The 13,384-nt window shown below is 46.5% G+C and overlaps 1 protein-coding gene across 4 annotated transcripts in view; it reads right to left on the reverse strand.

The window, feature by feature from the left end:
• Positions 1 to 13,384, reverse strand: part of SMOC1 (SPARC related modular calcium binding 1) — a 157,295-nt gene that overhangs the window by 35,382 nt on the left and 108,529 nt on the right. For 2 of the 4 annotated variants that reach the window (XM_059056768.2, XM_059056767.2), the window contains exons 6-7: positions 10,712 to 10,768; positions 8,603 to 8,683 (exon numbers count right to left, since the gene is read on the reverse strand). In XM_059056768.2, coding sequence (XP_058912751.1) covers positions 8,603 to 8,683; positions 10,712 to 10,768 — 138 coding nt within the window. Of the gene's footprint in view, positions 1 to 8,602; positions 8,684 to 10,711; positions 10,802 to 13,384 lie in introns of all 4 variants that reach the window. The other 2 variants (XM_067028287.1, XM_067028286.1) reach the window with 1 other exon arrangement.

Below are 13,384 nucleotides of genomic sequence, written 5' to 3' on the forward strand. Positions count from 1 at the left end.
AGGGACCTATAGTCTGTCATACAGAGTGAAGTAAGTCAGAAAGAGAAAGACAAATACCATATAACTAACACATATATATGGAATCTACGAAAAAAATGTCATGAAGAACCTAGGGTTAAGACGGGAATAAAGACACAGACCTACTAGAGCATGGACTTGAGGATATGGGGAGGGGGAAGGGTAAGCTGTGACAAAATGAGAGAGTGGCATGGACATATATACACTACCAAACATAAATTAGACAGCTAGTGGGAAGCAGCCGCATAGCACAGGGAGATCAGCTAGGTGGTCTGTGACCAACTAGAGGGGTGGGATAGGGAGGGTGGTAGCGAGGGAGACACAAGAGGGAAGGGATATGGGAACATATGTATATGTATAACTGATTCACTTTCTTATAAAGCAGAAACTAACACACCATTGTAAAGCAATTATACTCCAATAATGATGTTAAAAAAAAAAAAAAAGAGGGCTTCCCTGGTGGTGCAGTGGTTGAGAGTCTGCCTGCCGATGCAGGGGACACAGGTTCGTGCCCCTGTCCGGGAAGATCCCACATGCCGTGGAGCGGCTGCACCCGTGGGCCATGGCCGCTGAGCCTGCGCATCCGGAGCCTGTGCTCCGCAACAGGAGAGGCCACAACAGTGAGAGGCCCGCGTACCACAAAAAAAAAAAAAAAGAAAGAAAGAAAGAAAGAAAAACAGACAGCCCAATCCAAAAATGCTCAGAAGACCTAAATAGACATTTCTCCAAAGAAGATATACAGATTGCCAACAAACCCGTGAAAGAATGCTCAACATCATTAATCATTAGAGAAATGCAAATCAAAACTACAACGAGATATCATCTCACACCAGTCAGAATGGCCATCATCAAAAAATCTACAAACAATAAATGCTGGAGAGGGTGTGGAGAAAAGGGAACACTCTTGCACTGCTGGTGGAAATGTGAATTGATACAGCCACTATAGAGAACAGTATGGAGGTTCCTTAAAAAACTACAAATAGAACTACCATACACCCAGCAATCCCACTACTGGGCATATACCCTCAGAAAACCATAATTCAAAGAGTCATGTACCAAAATGTTCATTGCAGCTCTATTTACAATAGCCAGGACATGGAAGCAACCTAAGTGTCCATCAACAGATGAATGGATAAAGAAGATGTGGCACATATACACAATGGAATATTACTCAGCCATAAAAAGAAACGAAATTGAGTTATTTGTAGTGAGGTGGATGGACCTAGAGTCTGTCATACAGAGTGAAGTAAGTCAGAAAGAGAAAGACAAATACCGTATGCTAACACATATATATGGAATCTAAAAAAAAAGAAAAAATGGTTCTGAAGAACCTAGTGGTAGGACAGGAATAAAGATGCAGACATAGAGAGTAGACTTGAGGATATAGGGAGGGGAAAGTGTAAGCTGGGACGAAGTGAGAGAGTGGCATGGACATATATACACTACCAAACATAAAATAGATAGCTAGTGGGAAGCAGCTGCATAGCACAGGGAGATCAGCTTGGTGCTTTGTGACCACCTAGAGGGGTGGGATAGGGACAGTGGGAGAGAGATGCAAGAGGGAAGGGATATGGGGATATATGTATACGTATAGCTGATTCACTTTGTTATGCAGCAGAAACTAACATACCATTGTAAAGCAATTATACTCCAATAAAGATGTAAAAAATAAAAATAAAATGAAGCGGTGGTACTAGAGGCTACAGTTCCCATGGCCCACAGTCTTGCAACTAGCCCAGAGCTTCCCTATGGCTCAGAGGGGGATCCAGCTCAGCCTCCGCCGCCCCAGGGGAGCCCAAGCACCAGCAAGCGGCTGAGTGAGGCACAAGGCTGCTGGGGGCCTTCAGATTCACCCCCATGCCTGGCACCCCCCTCCACTGTCATACTGTGTCCAGCCGTCTGGCTCAGAGGCTCCCCCCAGAACAAAACTAACAACACCTGCCCCATGTCACCGAAGCACCCACTCACAGGAGCGTTTGCAGGGGGCTCTGTAAATAGGGCACAGTGAAGTGGGTGAGGAGGTGTAAGGGACAATTACAAACCAACCAGCCTGTCTAAATAATTTCTTCCTGGGGCACCTAAAATGGCCATGCACGGTTCACCGTTGTCTGAAGCAGTGACCTCGTCCTTCCCACACAGACAGAAACTGAGAAGTGGAGGAAAACAAGATATAAATTCTACAGAAGGTATTTCTTCTAGGATGGATTGTCCCAATATAGTATATAGGCACTTTTTTCAAACTTTTCCCCCAAAGCATCACTGACTCACATCCACCCAAATTTTAGAAAAGGCTCCATCTCTACTGACTCATGCCATTAAGTGAGCTCATATGACCTTTCCACCAAAAAGAATACAAAACGCTTCAGAGTGGTTTTGCAACGACAAGTACTGAGAAGTGGCAAGCTGGCGTCTTTCTAGTTTTTCTCAGTAACTTTGTTGACCTTGACCTGATAAGCTCTGTCCTTTAAGGAGAAGAGCTAGCAAATAAAAATTCCGGCGAGAAGGAAGGAGGGGTCATGGGCCAAGGTGGGGAGATGGAAGAGATATTTTTTAATTTGTCAAATAAAGTATCGTAACTTCACACTTCATCGCCCAAACAATAATGTTGCACATGTGAGTGTGTTAATAAGATATACACCCTGCTTACTTCCAAAGCCATTTTACAAATAAACACAGAATGGGGACCCTCGGACCAAAGCAGACATAGTAGTTGCCTTCTAGCAAATTGGCAGAAGCCAATTACGATACCTCGGCAGGGCCTTCGATTCGGTTTTTTTAGCAGCAGAGGCCAAAAAGAGAACATTGGGATGTGGTGGTTTTGCTCTTAATGCCACAAAGCATACATACTCAATAAAATCTTTGCTGGTGGAGCAAGTGCCAGACCCCTCCCAGCCACCACCGCACCTCTGTGTTCCAAGCAGACAACATGGGGTACAGGAGCAAGGCCACTGGGAAAACTAATTTGAAAACCAGGTTAAGATGGACCGTGGAGCCAGGCTCTCTGGGGCCTCCCAACGTGTTTCAGCTCCTCCTGGCAAAGGGAGAGCTTGAGAAAGGCCTTTGTTGCCAGGGAGAAAGCCATAGAGATGGTCACCCATGCCTGTCCCCGGCTCTATTCTACTGGCCCTAGTGGACCAAGACACCTGCATAAGATAGATGGGCAGACGTCCAGAAGGCCAGTGACAGACATAAACATCAAGGATCTGTTTTTATACAGGTATTTTAAATGCACACGAGCTCAGCCCCATCCGCGGCTGCTAACGTTCGTGGATGACTCGTTCTTCCTTCCAGCCACGTTGTGTGCGAGGTTCCAGGTGGCTGTGAGGTATTTGCTTACAACAGCTACTGCTGGTTTCCCTGAGAACTGTTTATTTTTCCAGGCCTAGCGTTATTACATCACCCCGCGGTTTCTGGGCAGGCCAAGAGCACTGGTTTGGGGGGTGGAGGATCCAGCCAGGAGGTGCTGTTGCCTCTGTGACCCCAAATCCCAGTCCTAGCAGCAGCCATCCCAGCAGGAGCTTCCAGGTGAGGGAGGAGCATCCAAAATGTGACCAATGGGCCCAAAAAGCAGGCCTAGAAGAGCATCGATCTGAGCCTGGCAGGTCAGGACAGGATGCTGTAAACAGCTTACTTGTGATGTAGATGGTGAGAGAGGCAAACACTCTCACTTACCAGGGGGACAGGGGTCATTGTCATGGCAGAACTTATAAGAAATGCATTTCCACCTTGTGTCCCCGCTGATGGCTTATTTCCAGGGAGCATAGTTACCACCAGCTGCTGCATTCACAGATCTACAGAAGGAGGGTCTGCCAGGCAAGGAGGTAAGGAAGGAAAGGCGTGGTCCTTTTGGATTTAACCCACAGGGCCAGGTTCTAGGGCTTCTTGGAGTCCCAGATCAGATCATGAAGGAAGTGAACTAGAAAAGATGGAGATAAAGGAAAGAAAGAAATGGGGGGGAGGAAGGGAAGTCCAGTGACCTCAGAGTGGCCACAGGCGGGAACCAGGAGGAGACAGAGGCAAAGGGCCTTCGTACATGCCTTGAGGGTATGGTTTGCAAGAAGAAAAGAGTGAAGGCTCACGTGACCACATTTCCTGAGACATGGCATTTTCCCAGAGGAGAAAGCACAGAGTTTTGTCATAGAGAAAGAGAAAAAAAAACACAAGACTTTTATCAATCACAGCTGTGGGAAAGTGCCTGCATGTAGTAAAATCCAAAGCAGTAAGATATGGATGAAGGATGAGATGAAGTTTAATTTTTGTCATTTCCTTAATCTCTTTACTCTCTTCTCTAAGATGTATTATAGATGATTACAATTTTTTGAAATTCTAGTTATAGTGAGAAATGCCTTCGTCACTAGCCCCTGGTACCAAAAATTCAGCAAGAGTTCCTGTTTTCTTATAAAAGCAGAACAGAGTCTCTGGCCAGCTTGCATAGGAGAAGGTGCTGTCTCTCAAATTCTAGGATGTTCGCCACCAGGTGGGCTGTCTGCCTGGTTGCAAGAAGAACTCCTGGTACAATGGAGGCGAGAATCAAACAGAAGTTCAACAGGCAAACCTGCTGCCGCTGACCCTGCCACATACTCAGAAGAAGACATTGACCATGATGAACACATGACAAAGCCTTAAAAACAAGGGCCAAAACCTCCAGGAGGAGGGAAGGAGACAGGATAAGTCTGCAGGCATATGTGTCATGTTATTGCAAAACTTCAGCTGCCCAGTGGAACCTTTCCAACATCAACAGTCCCCAGGCCAGAAGACAAACCTGGCGTCACAGGGTCTGAGTGTGAAAGTAGGATGTTTGGGGTGTAAAAGAAACTGGGATGCCTTTTTGCTCCTGAGAAAGCTGAGAAGAAGAGCTCTCACTCAGTCGGCTCCCAGAGTCCCACTCCAGCCTCCCCAGAGGCAAGGGAAGAAGCTCTTCTGGACCCAGAATCTTTCATTAAACTCTAATGGGCAAGTGTCCCAGGGGCCTGACTCAGAGGCTCTAGTCCATACCAGAGCCAGCCGCCCAGACCCAAGTTAACATACAAGTCTATCTGACTTGTCATCAGACCAAGTGAGATCATGTGAAAAGTGGCTAGCACAATACACCAGGACATTCCATTGAGTTTTTTTTCAATAATTCATGTACACCTACTATGTGCCAGGCATTTTAGATACACTGCATTCTCAGAAAAATCCTGCAAGGCATTAATGATCTTAACTAATAAGTAAGGAAATCAAAGCTCAGGGTAGTTAATTAACTTTCTCAAGGTAACCCAGCCTCTCAGTGGGAAGCAAGCATTGGAAGCCAGGTCTATAGGTTTGCCTGATACCAAAGCCCATGCTTCTACCATTATGTGGTTGATCTCTTCTACATACAAAAGATTCCCTACCCCCCACCTATGAAGGCCAAGCCTCAGGATGCTTCCTGGGCGACCCACTTGTGAGAGCACGCACAGGACAGGATGTTAAAGCTCACGTGAGAGCAGAAAGTGCAATGTGAGCTGCCTAAAGAGTTTTGTGCTAATGCAGGCTTCCCCAGGTGTGTCAGGAAACATCTCAGGAGGCACAGTCCCTACTTCTAGGAAAGGGGCCCCAAAACGTGAGAAAGACACACACCCCTATACACGTTCCCATCCAAATGCTTCTACTTCAATCTTCTATAACGGGGCCAACAAACTGGTCTTCTGTAAAGGATCAGATCATATTTTAGGCTTTGCAGGCCAGACGATCTCTGTCACAGCTCTTCAAATCGATGGTTGCAGCACGGAAACAGCCATAGACAGTACGTAAAGAAATGGACATGGCTGTGTTCCAATACAACTTTGTTTGCAAAATCAGGCAAGTGGCCATTTGCCGACCTCTGTTAAATGCCTATGTGACACAGTGTCCCTCACACGTAATTACATCAAAAAGGTTTACAGGCACTCAGTCAGTTTTACCACCTGATCATGATGGAGAATGTCCCTAGTTTATTAGAAAATGCCTATGGTATCAATCTCTGAAAATGATTGCTGGTCTCAGTTACTCCCAGGGAACCTTTAGCTCTCCTCCAACTATCCTGTCCTATATGCTAAACTTACAAACATAACTGGGGCAAACCAGGAAAAAATAAAGGTGGCTGGGTGCCTCTCACAAAAGGAAGGGGATTGTACCTGCCTGGAAACCATCTTTCAATATGATCCCGTACTCATGCACTTGGAAACTACACAGGGGAAGAAGGAGTGGGAAGGGGAAGGACTTGAGAGGAAGCAAACATCATCAAACTTGACACTGCCACTTTACTATACACAGAGAATACAGCCCAAGAAGATAGGCACTCTATTCCCAAAGAGAAATCATTTTCTCCCACCCCACAACTTACTAGCTGTGACCCAGGACAAGTTACTTCCTCTCTCCCATCCTTCGACTTTTCATCTGTAAAATGGGGATAATAACAATACTTGTAGGGTTATGGTGACACTCAAATGAGATAACACACAGCTGACATGGACTAGCTTTGATGACATTGATGATTCTCACTTTACTGATGATGATCTTTTCTCCTCATCCTTCTCCAAAGCAAACACGTTGAGCTAGATTCTCTAGTAGATATAATAGACAGGCAGTAAAGCCCTTGCCTTCACAGAGTATAACTTAGGTAGAGAAATTAACCACTGGTAGGTGGAAAAAAATCACGGAAGCAGTTGCTAAATGTCAAACCAATGCTTCAGGCAAAAGGTGCTGTGTAATTTCAAAGAGTGCTCTCCCTCTTATCTACCCCTTGGTCACCATATGAGAACTGAGCCTCCTACTGGGGCTCTGCAGACCTGCTGGGGGCTCAGGGAATGCGGGGACCTTTTGCAGATATCACTTCCAGATACCACAGGCACCAAAACCACTTCTCTTTGACTTATCATATTTGCCTAACAGTGAAGGGGGAGTGTGGAGGAAGGATCTAGGAAGCCTCCTAACACGTGTTTTTGCTTAGGGTGACAAACACACATTCTTTCTTGATTGAAGAATTCTCCCTAGAAGAAGTATCATTAATATTCCCATTTTCCCTACCAATGATGATGATAATAAAAAATACATTTGTACCTACAATTTATCGTGCACTTACTGTTTATCACTTAGCCAGACATGGGTTAAGTACCATACAGACTAACTCAAGTAATCTTTACTCACCGTCCTTTTTTGTGTGTGGTAGGCAGGCCTGTCACTGTTGTGGCCTCTCCCGTTGCGGAGCACAGGCTCTGGGCGCACAGGCTCAGCGGCCATGGCTCACGGGCCCAGCCGCTCCGCGGCACGTGAGATCTTCCCGGACCGGGGCACGAACCCACGTCCCCTGCATCGGCAGGCGGACTCTCAACCACTGCACCACCAGGGAAGCCCTCACCGTCCTTTAAGGGAGAGATTATGATCCTGGCTGAGAACTGAGGCTCAGTGGGCGTGGCCGGGGCAGGGGTGGGGCAGGCATTTAACTCGATTGGGTCACTTACTAAGTGTTGGAGCCAGAACGAGAACCCCTGTTTGCTGATTCCAAACCCTGTGTTTTAACCATTGCACTGTTCTGTCAAAGACTCTGGCCCACGGGATGTCACATGGGCTCCTTCCCACCCCAGCATCCCACACCTCCTCCAGCTTCTATCAAACAGGGAACCAGACACAGGCCGAGGTACTCAGCAGAAAAAAATCAACCAGGGCTGTGTGACTTCACCTCATGGTCTAAACCATTCCGTGCACTCCAGTCCCCATGACCTTTAGGACAAAGCTGGCATACTATACAGATAAACCAAAAGGGGGGCAAGGACAGCACACTCATTCATCAGTGGTCATGCAAAACCCTGCCTGCCAGGTGAAAGGGATGTATCTTTAGTTTACAGTCCTTGCTATCTATCAGGAAACGATGATATGGCTAAATTCAACAACCAGGCATAAATATGCCAAGTAGCGTTTCTCACAATGAAGTCTGAGGCTGAAAGAAGGATGATTCCCCCCACCCCCCGCCATAGAGATACAGATTAGATCTGTTAATACATTTTCCTGTCGATAGACATCTGGTCTTTTTTGATGGTAAATGAACTTTATCAACTTTGGCCTTCATTGATGGTAAATGAACTCTAATCTGACCACTCTTCAGAAATTACCACCTTTCTACAAGGGTTCAGCCAGTTCCAAAACCTGAACACTCACAAGACCCTCAAAAGGTCAAACCAGAAAAGATAAGATTGGAGGCAGCTATTTAGAGGCTTAAAAACACATAGATCCAAGGCTCTTAAGGTTTGAAGTCCAACTTCTCTATGCCCAGCCATTCTTCTTTCAAATTCTTCTGCATGGCACATAGAAAGTCAACTAAAATATTAAAGCATACCATCAAACTTGTTTTTAGCTAAAAGGATCAACTACTCATGAAAGACGATCCCTAAGCTATTAATTGAAGACAAAGTTGGAAGGGATTAACCCATCTCATCTCCACATTTTACAGCTGTGGAAGAAACTGAAGGCCAAACTTGTTAAATGACTTACCCAACCCCACACAGCGATAGTCATGAAACGACCATATGGCACCCGTGGACAGATCAAGTACGTATCAATACATAATCCAGGGCAGATTATTTACCTGAATTTCTTACATTGGTATTGTTCAGTTTGGAGTCCTTGATTACCAAGTGCTTAATCCAGAGAGTGGGCGCTGTGATTTCTGAAAAAAAAAAAAAAGAAGAAAAGAAGAAGAGAGAAAGTAACGTCTGAGCAAAGAGAGTATGTAACTTGGAGTGTAACCCCCAGACTTTTTAACAGCTTTTTTAAAAGCCTGAGGCATCAAGGCTTGAGCCATCTCCCTCATCCCATATCCACTTTGTCCCAATACCCCCTGGCTTCCTTTCTATGGAAGATCATCTCCCCATCAGCTCACAGGAGCCAACCAGGGCCTCCTGTGCTGGGAAGCCGAGTGGTCAGAGTCCAGAGGCACTGAGCCACTCCATCCAGGAATAAAAATATTATCCCAGGAGGTGAGGAACGTGCGCCAAGCCAAGCCTTTCTCAGCTGCTTCCCTGGAAGAAGATTTAAAGGGGAAAAATCAACAAACGAATGCCAAACAAACCACAGAGACCATTTTAGAGGAAACAGCTGAGCCACAGCAGGTTTTAGCTTGCTGAGACTCTGCTTCACATGGGGAAGAAAGTAATGGGTCTAATGTGTGCTTCAATGCCCTTTCTAATAGTTTCTCATCAAACAGAGGCTGAATTCCTCCATCCAGACAGTTCCAGGGTGCCTCCAGGCTCTCCAGGGGTGGGGTCACCCAGTGGACAGGTGCCATGGAAATCTGAGGGTGACCCTGAACACGCTGTAGAGTGACGAGATCTTCCACGAGTGTGTTGGGAAGGTCTTCCAAGCTGACATGGTTTTCATTCCACTCCCCCGCCCCCAATCAATCCTCCAGGGTCCCAGACTTGCCAATGATCTAGGACATTTGTAGATCACAGAAACATTTTAACTTCTAGGCATGAACACACATATATGTTCCACTCCATGACCAGTTGCAAAGGATATTTCACGTTTCTATCTAAAGCTGAGCCTGGGCTAGGGACATCCTTAGCCACAGAACCAACCAGTGGCATCATTTCTTTTTATTCCTCTGTCTCACTGTCCAGTCTTAGGATCCAAGCCTGGATATACTCGGCTGAAAGCTGCTGAAAGGTTGGCATATATTGCACTGAGCTCCACGTCTCATTGTCAGACTTTCTAGAAACCGCACTTTGCCGAGCTTCCTGCTCCTCCTCGTGGGAGCCTGGAGTACTTAGCAAAGCACACTGAAGAGTGTAGGCCCTGAGCAGCTCAGACTCAAATCAAAGCCAGCCTTCTGCACCCGAGCTCCTCCTGTCCGTTCCTGATACCTCCGGAGATATCCAATCTCTATTTTGCCACCAACCACCACTATTTCTTTTGACCTAGGATTTCTCCTCTCCCAAATGTCTTGACTCAACTCTCAAGGTCCCTACAACTCAGCCAGACCAGCTCCATACACCAGTCTCTTTCCTGCTACTTTCCTCACTATACCCCGTCTCCACCATATTCTCTCCTTTGCCTATGCCGGTGCCCCTGCCTGCAACACCCTGATTCCTCCCCCACATTGTCCAGATCCAGCTCAAGTTCCCTCCCTTCACAGAATCTTTTCCCATATCACTGTGATCTCTTTCTTCCATACACGTCTATTACAGAAAACAAACAAACAACTGAGACCGTATAGTTCCATACATAAAGTTCTCCTAGAGTTGCCAATCTCTTGAGAGCAAAGGCTTCCATCTCATCTGCTTCTCCTTCATCCCCAAGAGGCCTCCCACAATGCTGGGCACAGAGCACCACAGGAACTTGTTAAGTGCTGATTCACTTAGAAAAGGGATGCTGCTGGCCTGTCTTTCTCAGCCCTGGCTCCTTGGTCTTGGCAGCCTGCAGGGTCCATCCAGGCTGTGTTATTATTGGACCTTAGCAGCCAGGCAGGAAGCCTGGCAAGAACAGAGGGCCCTTCCAGAAGTGGAGGGTGTACTAGTTCCTGGGAGGGTTTGCATTTTTTAAAAGGTTAAAACAACCTGGCTTAAACTGGGGAAAATTCAAATTAAAAGAGGAAAAAAACAATAACAGTAAAGCTTAAACCAACAACCGAAGGAAAGACCTCCCCAAATCTGAAAGTGGGTGGGAGAATTCGAATCTGAAGTAATACAAGGCTTACCATCTCCATCGAACACCGGCTGGGTCTCCATCGTGGGTGTCGGCTTAGACCCGTCATCTGAATTGAGGGTTAAAAAGAATCGAAAAGAGACTGCCATTATTGAGGTAAATACTATCTACTCTCCAGCACTATTGAATGGTTGGGGTTTGCACATGGCCCGGCCAAGTCCCAGTGAACAGACCAAAGAGAAGGAAAAGAAAGAAGACAAGAACAAGAAGGAAAAGAGAATCACAGAGAGACACCAACAGTAAGACAATCCAGGGGTGCGCTTGCCATTCCAGGGAAGGGACCCAAGTTGTCATGGCTCTGAGGACCTCTTCTCATAACCCTGTACCAGCATGACTCCGTCAGCCCTTGTTCTTTTCTCAGGAAAGCTGGGAGGGCTATCTCCACCAGCAGCCCTGGGTTTTGGCCAGAAATGTTCGGAGATGTTGGCACACTTGTGGCATCAAATTCTGATGTCCCCAGCTCCTTCCTGCCCTCTTGTGAAAGGTACTACTAGCCGGTAGCTTTTTTAGTGGCCTTCACTGAAGAGCTTAAGGAAAACAAGAGAACGTGGTGCCATTTCCTCCCAAAGTCCTGGCTATTTCTCCATCCTCGTCTAAAAACAAAGAGAAGGTAAGAAGGACCATTTCTCTCTCCAGCATACGCTGAACTGAAAAGAATGGAGAATCCTTAGAACACTTTTAGCTCTGAAACAGCACGCACCCCAATTCCCAAGGAGAGATGGTGGCAAACAAAACGGGAGAAAACATTTGAGTAATTGCACCCTGGATTTGCTTTGAAATTTCTAACACAGATGATAGGAGCGGGAAGCTCTCAGTAACAAAGTCCTAATACTTATGGTCCTAAGTAGTGTTGGCAGCTCTCTCTGGAGACCAAAAACCTCTACGGATCAGAGTAAGTTCAGACTTTATTTACCTCTCAGGACTCGGAATTACGTTCATCAAGATCCCAAAAGCTTAATTTTGAACAGTGTTTCTCAACTTTTTTTTTTTTTTTTTGCCCATCTAAGGAGTATTTTTAGACTTTTTTTCCTAATTAATTCCCTAGTGAAATGTTAATAACAAAGATACACTACTGTATACCTGTTTGTGTACTGTATGTATACCTGTGCTTTATACGTAAAAAGAGCAAGTGCTCTTTTGTGCCCTAAGAACCAATCTCCACCTCCTTGGTGAAAGCTGGGAGCAGGTATCTTTACCTGTGTTGAGAACACATACTTCCGAGATTTTTCTGTTTTCTCCCTCAGGAGGGGGAGGGAAGGAGAGCACTGGGGTCTCGGACACTGTGGTTACACAATCCCTTCTTCCCAAGACCCCCAGAGATCTTTTAGGACTGAACACTATATTCTCCAAGCATTGACTATGGAGAATGCAAGTTCTCATATAGCCTGCAACGCCAGTCAGATCATCAGTCATGACAACCTTCACCTTTTGGAGCTCCCAGAACTCTTGGCAGAGTTCCCTGCACCTTATCAGGGGAGGGAGAAAGAACACAGAGTCCTGATCCCTTTCTTACGCCAACACCCCACCTCTGGCATCTTAAGATTCAATAGCTATGGAGACCCTAACCCTTGCTTGAGGCTGAGGCCAGCAACCTAGCCGTTGCGTGACACCTGACCCTGCTATAATTCTCGTGTGCCAACGTAAGACCCAATACCTGCAGCGGCCAGGGTGATCCTGAACTATCTGACCATCACCCGCAGACATGAGACGTGGCAGGAGAAGAGTAATGAAGCTGAATATCTTATTTGCCTCAAACTGGGGTCCGGAACAGCCATCTTTTGATGCCAAACTGTGTACGTTTGATCTGGAAGTCATTGAGGGAGAAGAAACACAGAGCAGAGCCACACGGTGTCATTGGTTAAAATGGCATCACTTCCGTGACTCTATTAACACCTCTTTCCATTGAATTCAGTGAACCACTGAATGAAGTCTTTTGGCAGCTGCAATGCACATTTGGTTGCTGCTGCCGGATGCAGAGTTCACAGTCTAAATAGACCGGCACAGTGTGCTCAGCCCCTCCACACAGGGTGGCTTCATTTCAGGAGTCTTAAAGGGAACAAAGGGAGAGTGAGAAATCAAACATTCTCAGAGGGACAACGAGGACAAGCCAAGTGAAAAATGGCTTATGAGACATTTTAATATTCAATTAAAATCCTCCCATACTCCAAGAGCTGTATCTCCCTCTGGAGCAGGACGACAGAAAATACTCTGTTTACTGCTGCCATCATCCACATGAGAGCCTGGGACTGCCCATCTGGTCCAGCAATCAGTACAGAAATCTGCTGCTCAAGGCTCAAGGGTTTCCAGTCTCCCCGGGGAAGTCGAGGACCTCCACGATTGCCCAGATGCAGGCCCAGCAGCCCGCATAGCATGAAGCCACATGCAGGGAGTGAATCTTCCTGCAGGGTAGGGTCACCGAGGGTGAAGACATACAGCTGCACTGCCACCATGGAGGCCCTAGCTGGAAATCTTTATGAAGTGAGAAAAGACAAAGTGCCCTGCTGCCAGGAGAGCCACCTGTGAAATCCAGCATGCTCCAAGGCTGGGCAGCCAAGCCAAAGCCAATAGGACCCTCTCACCATCATCTCCGGGCACCTGGGCACCTGGCATCCAACCCAGCAAACAAGCGCACCCTTCTACCAAACATAGGTCCAAGGCCTGGGTC

This window comes from Kogia breviceps, chromosome 3, assembly GCF_026419965.1.
Source record: "Kogia breviceps isolate mKogBre1 chromosome 3, mKogBre1 haplotype 1, whole genome shotgun sequence".
Lineage (NCBI taxonomy): Eukaryota > Metazoa > Chordata > Mammalia > Artiodactyla > Physeteridae > Kogia > Kogia breviceps.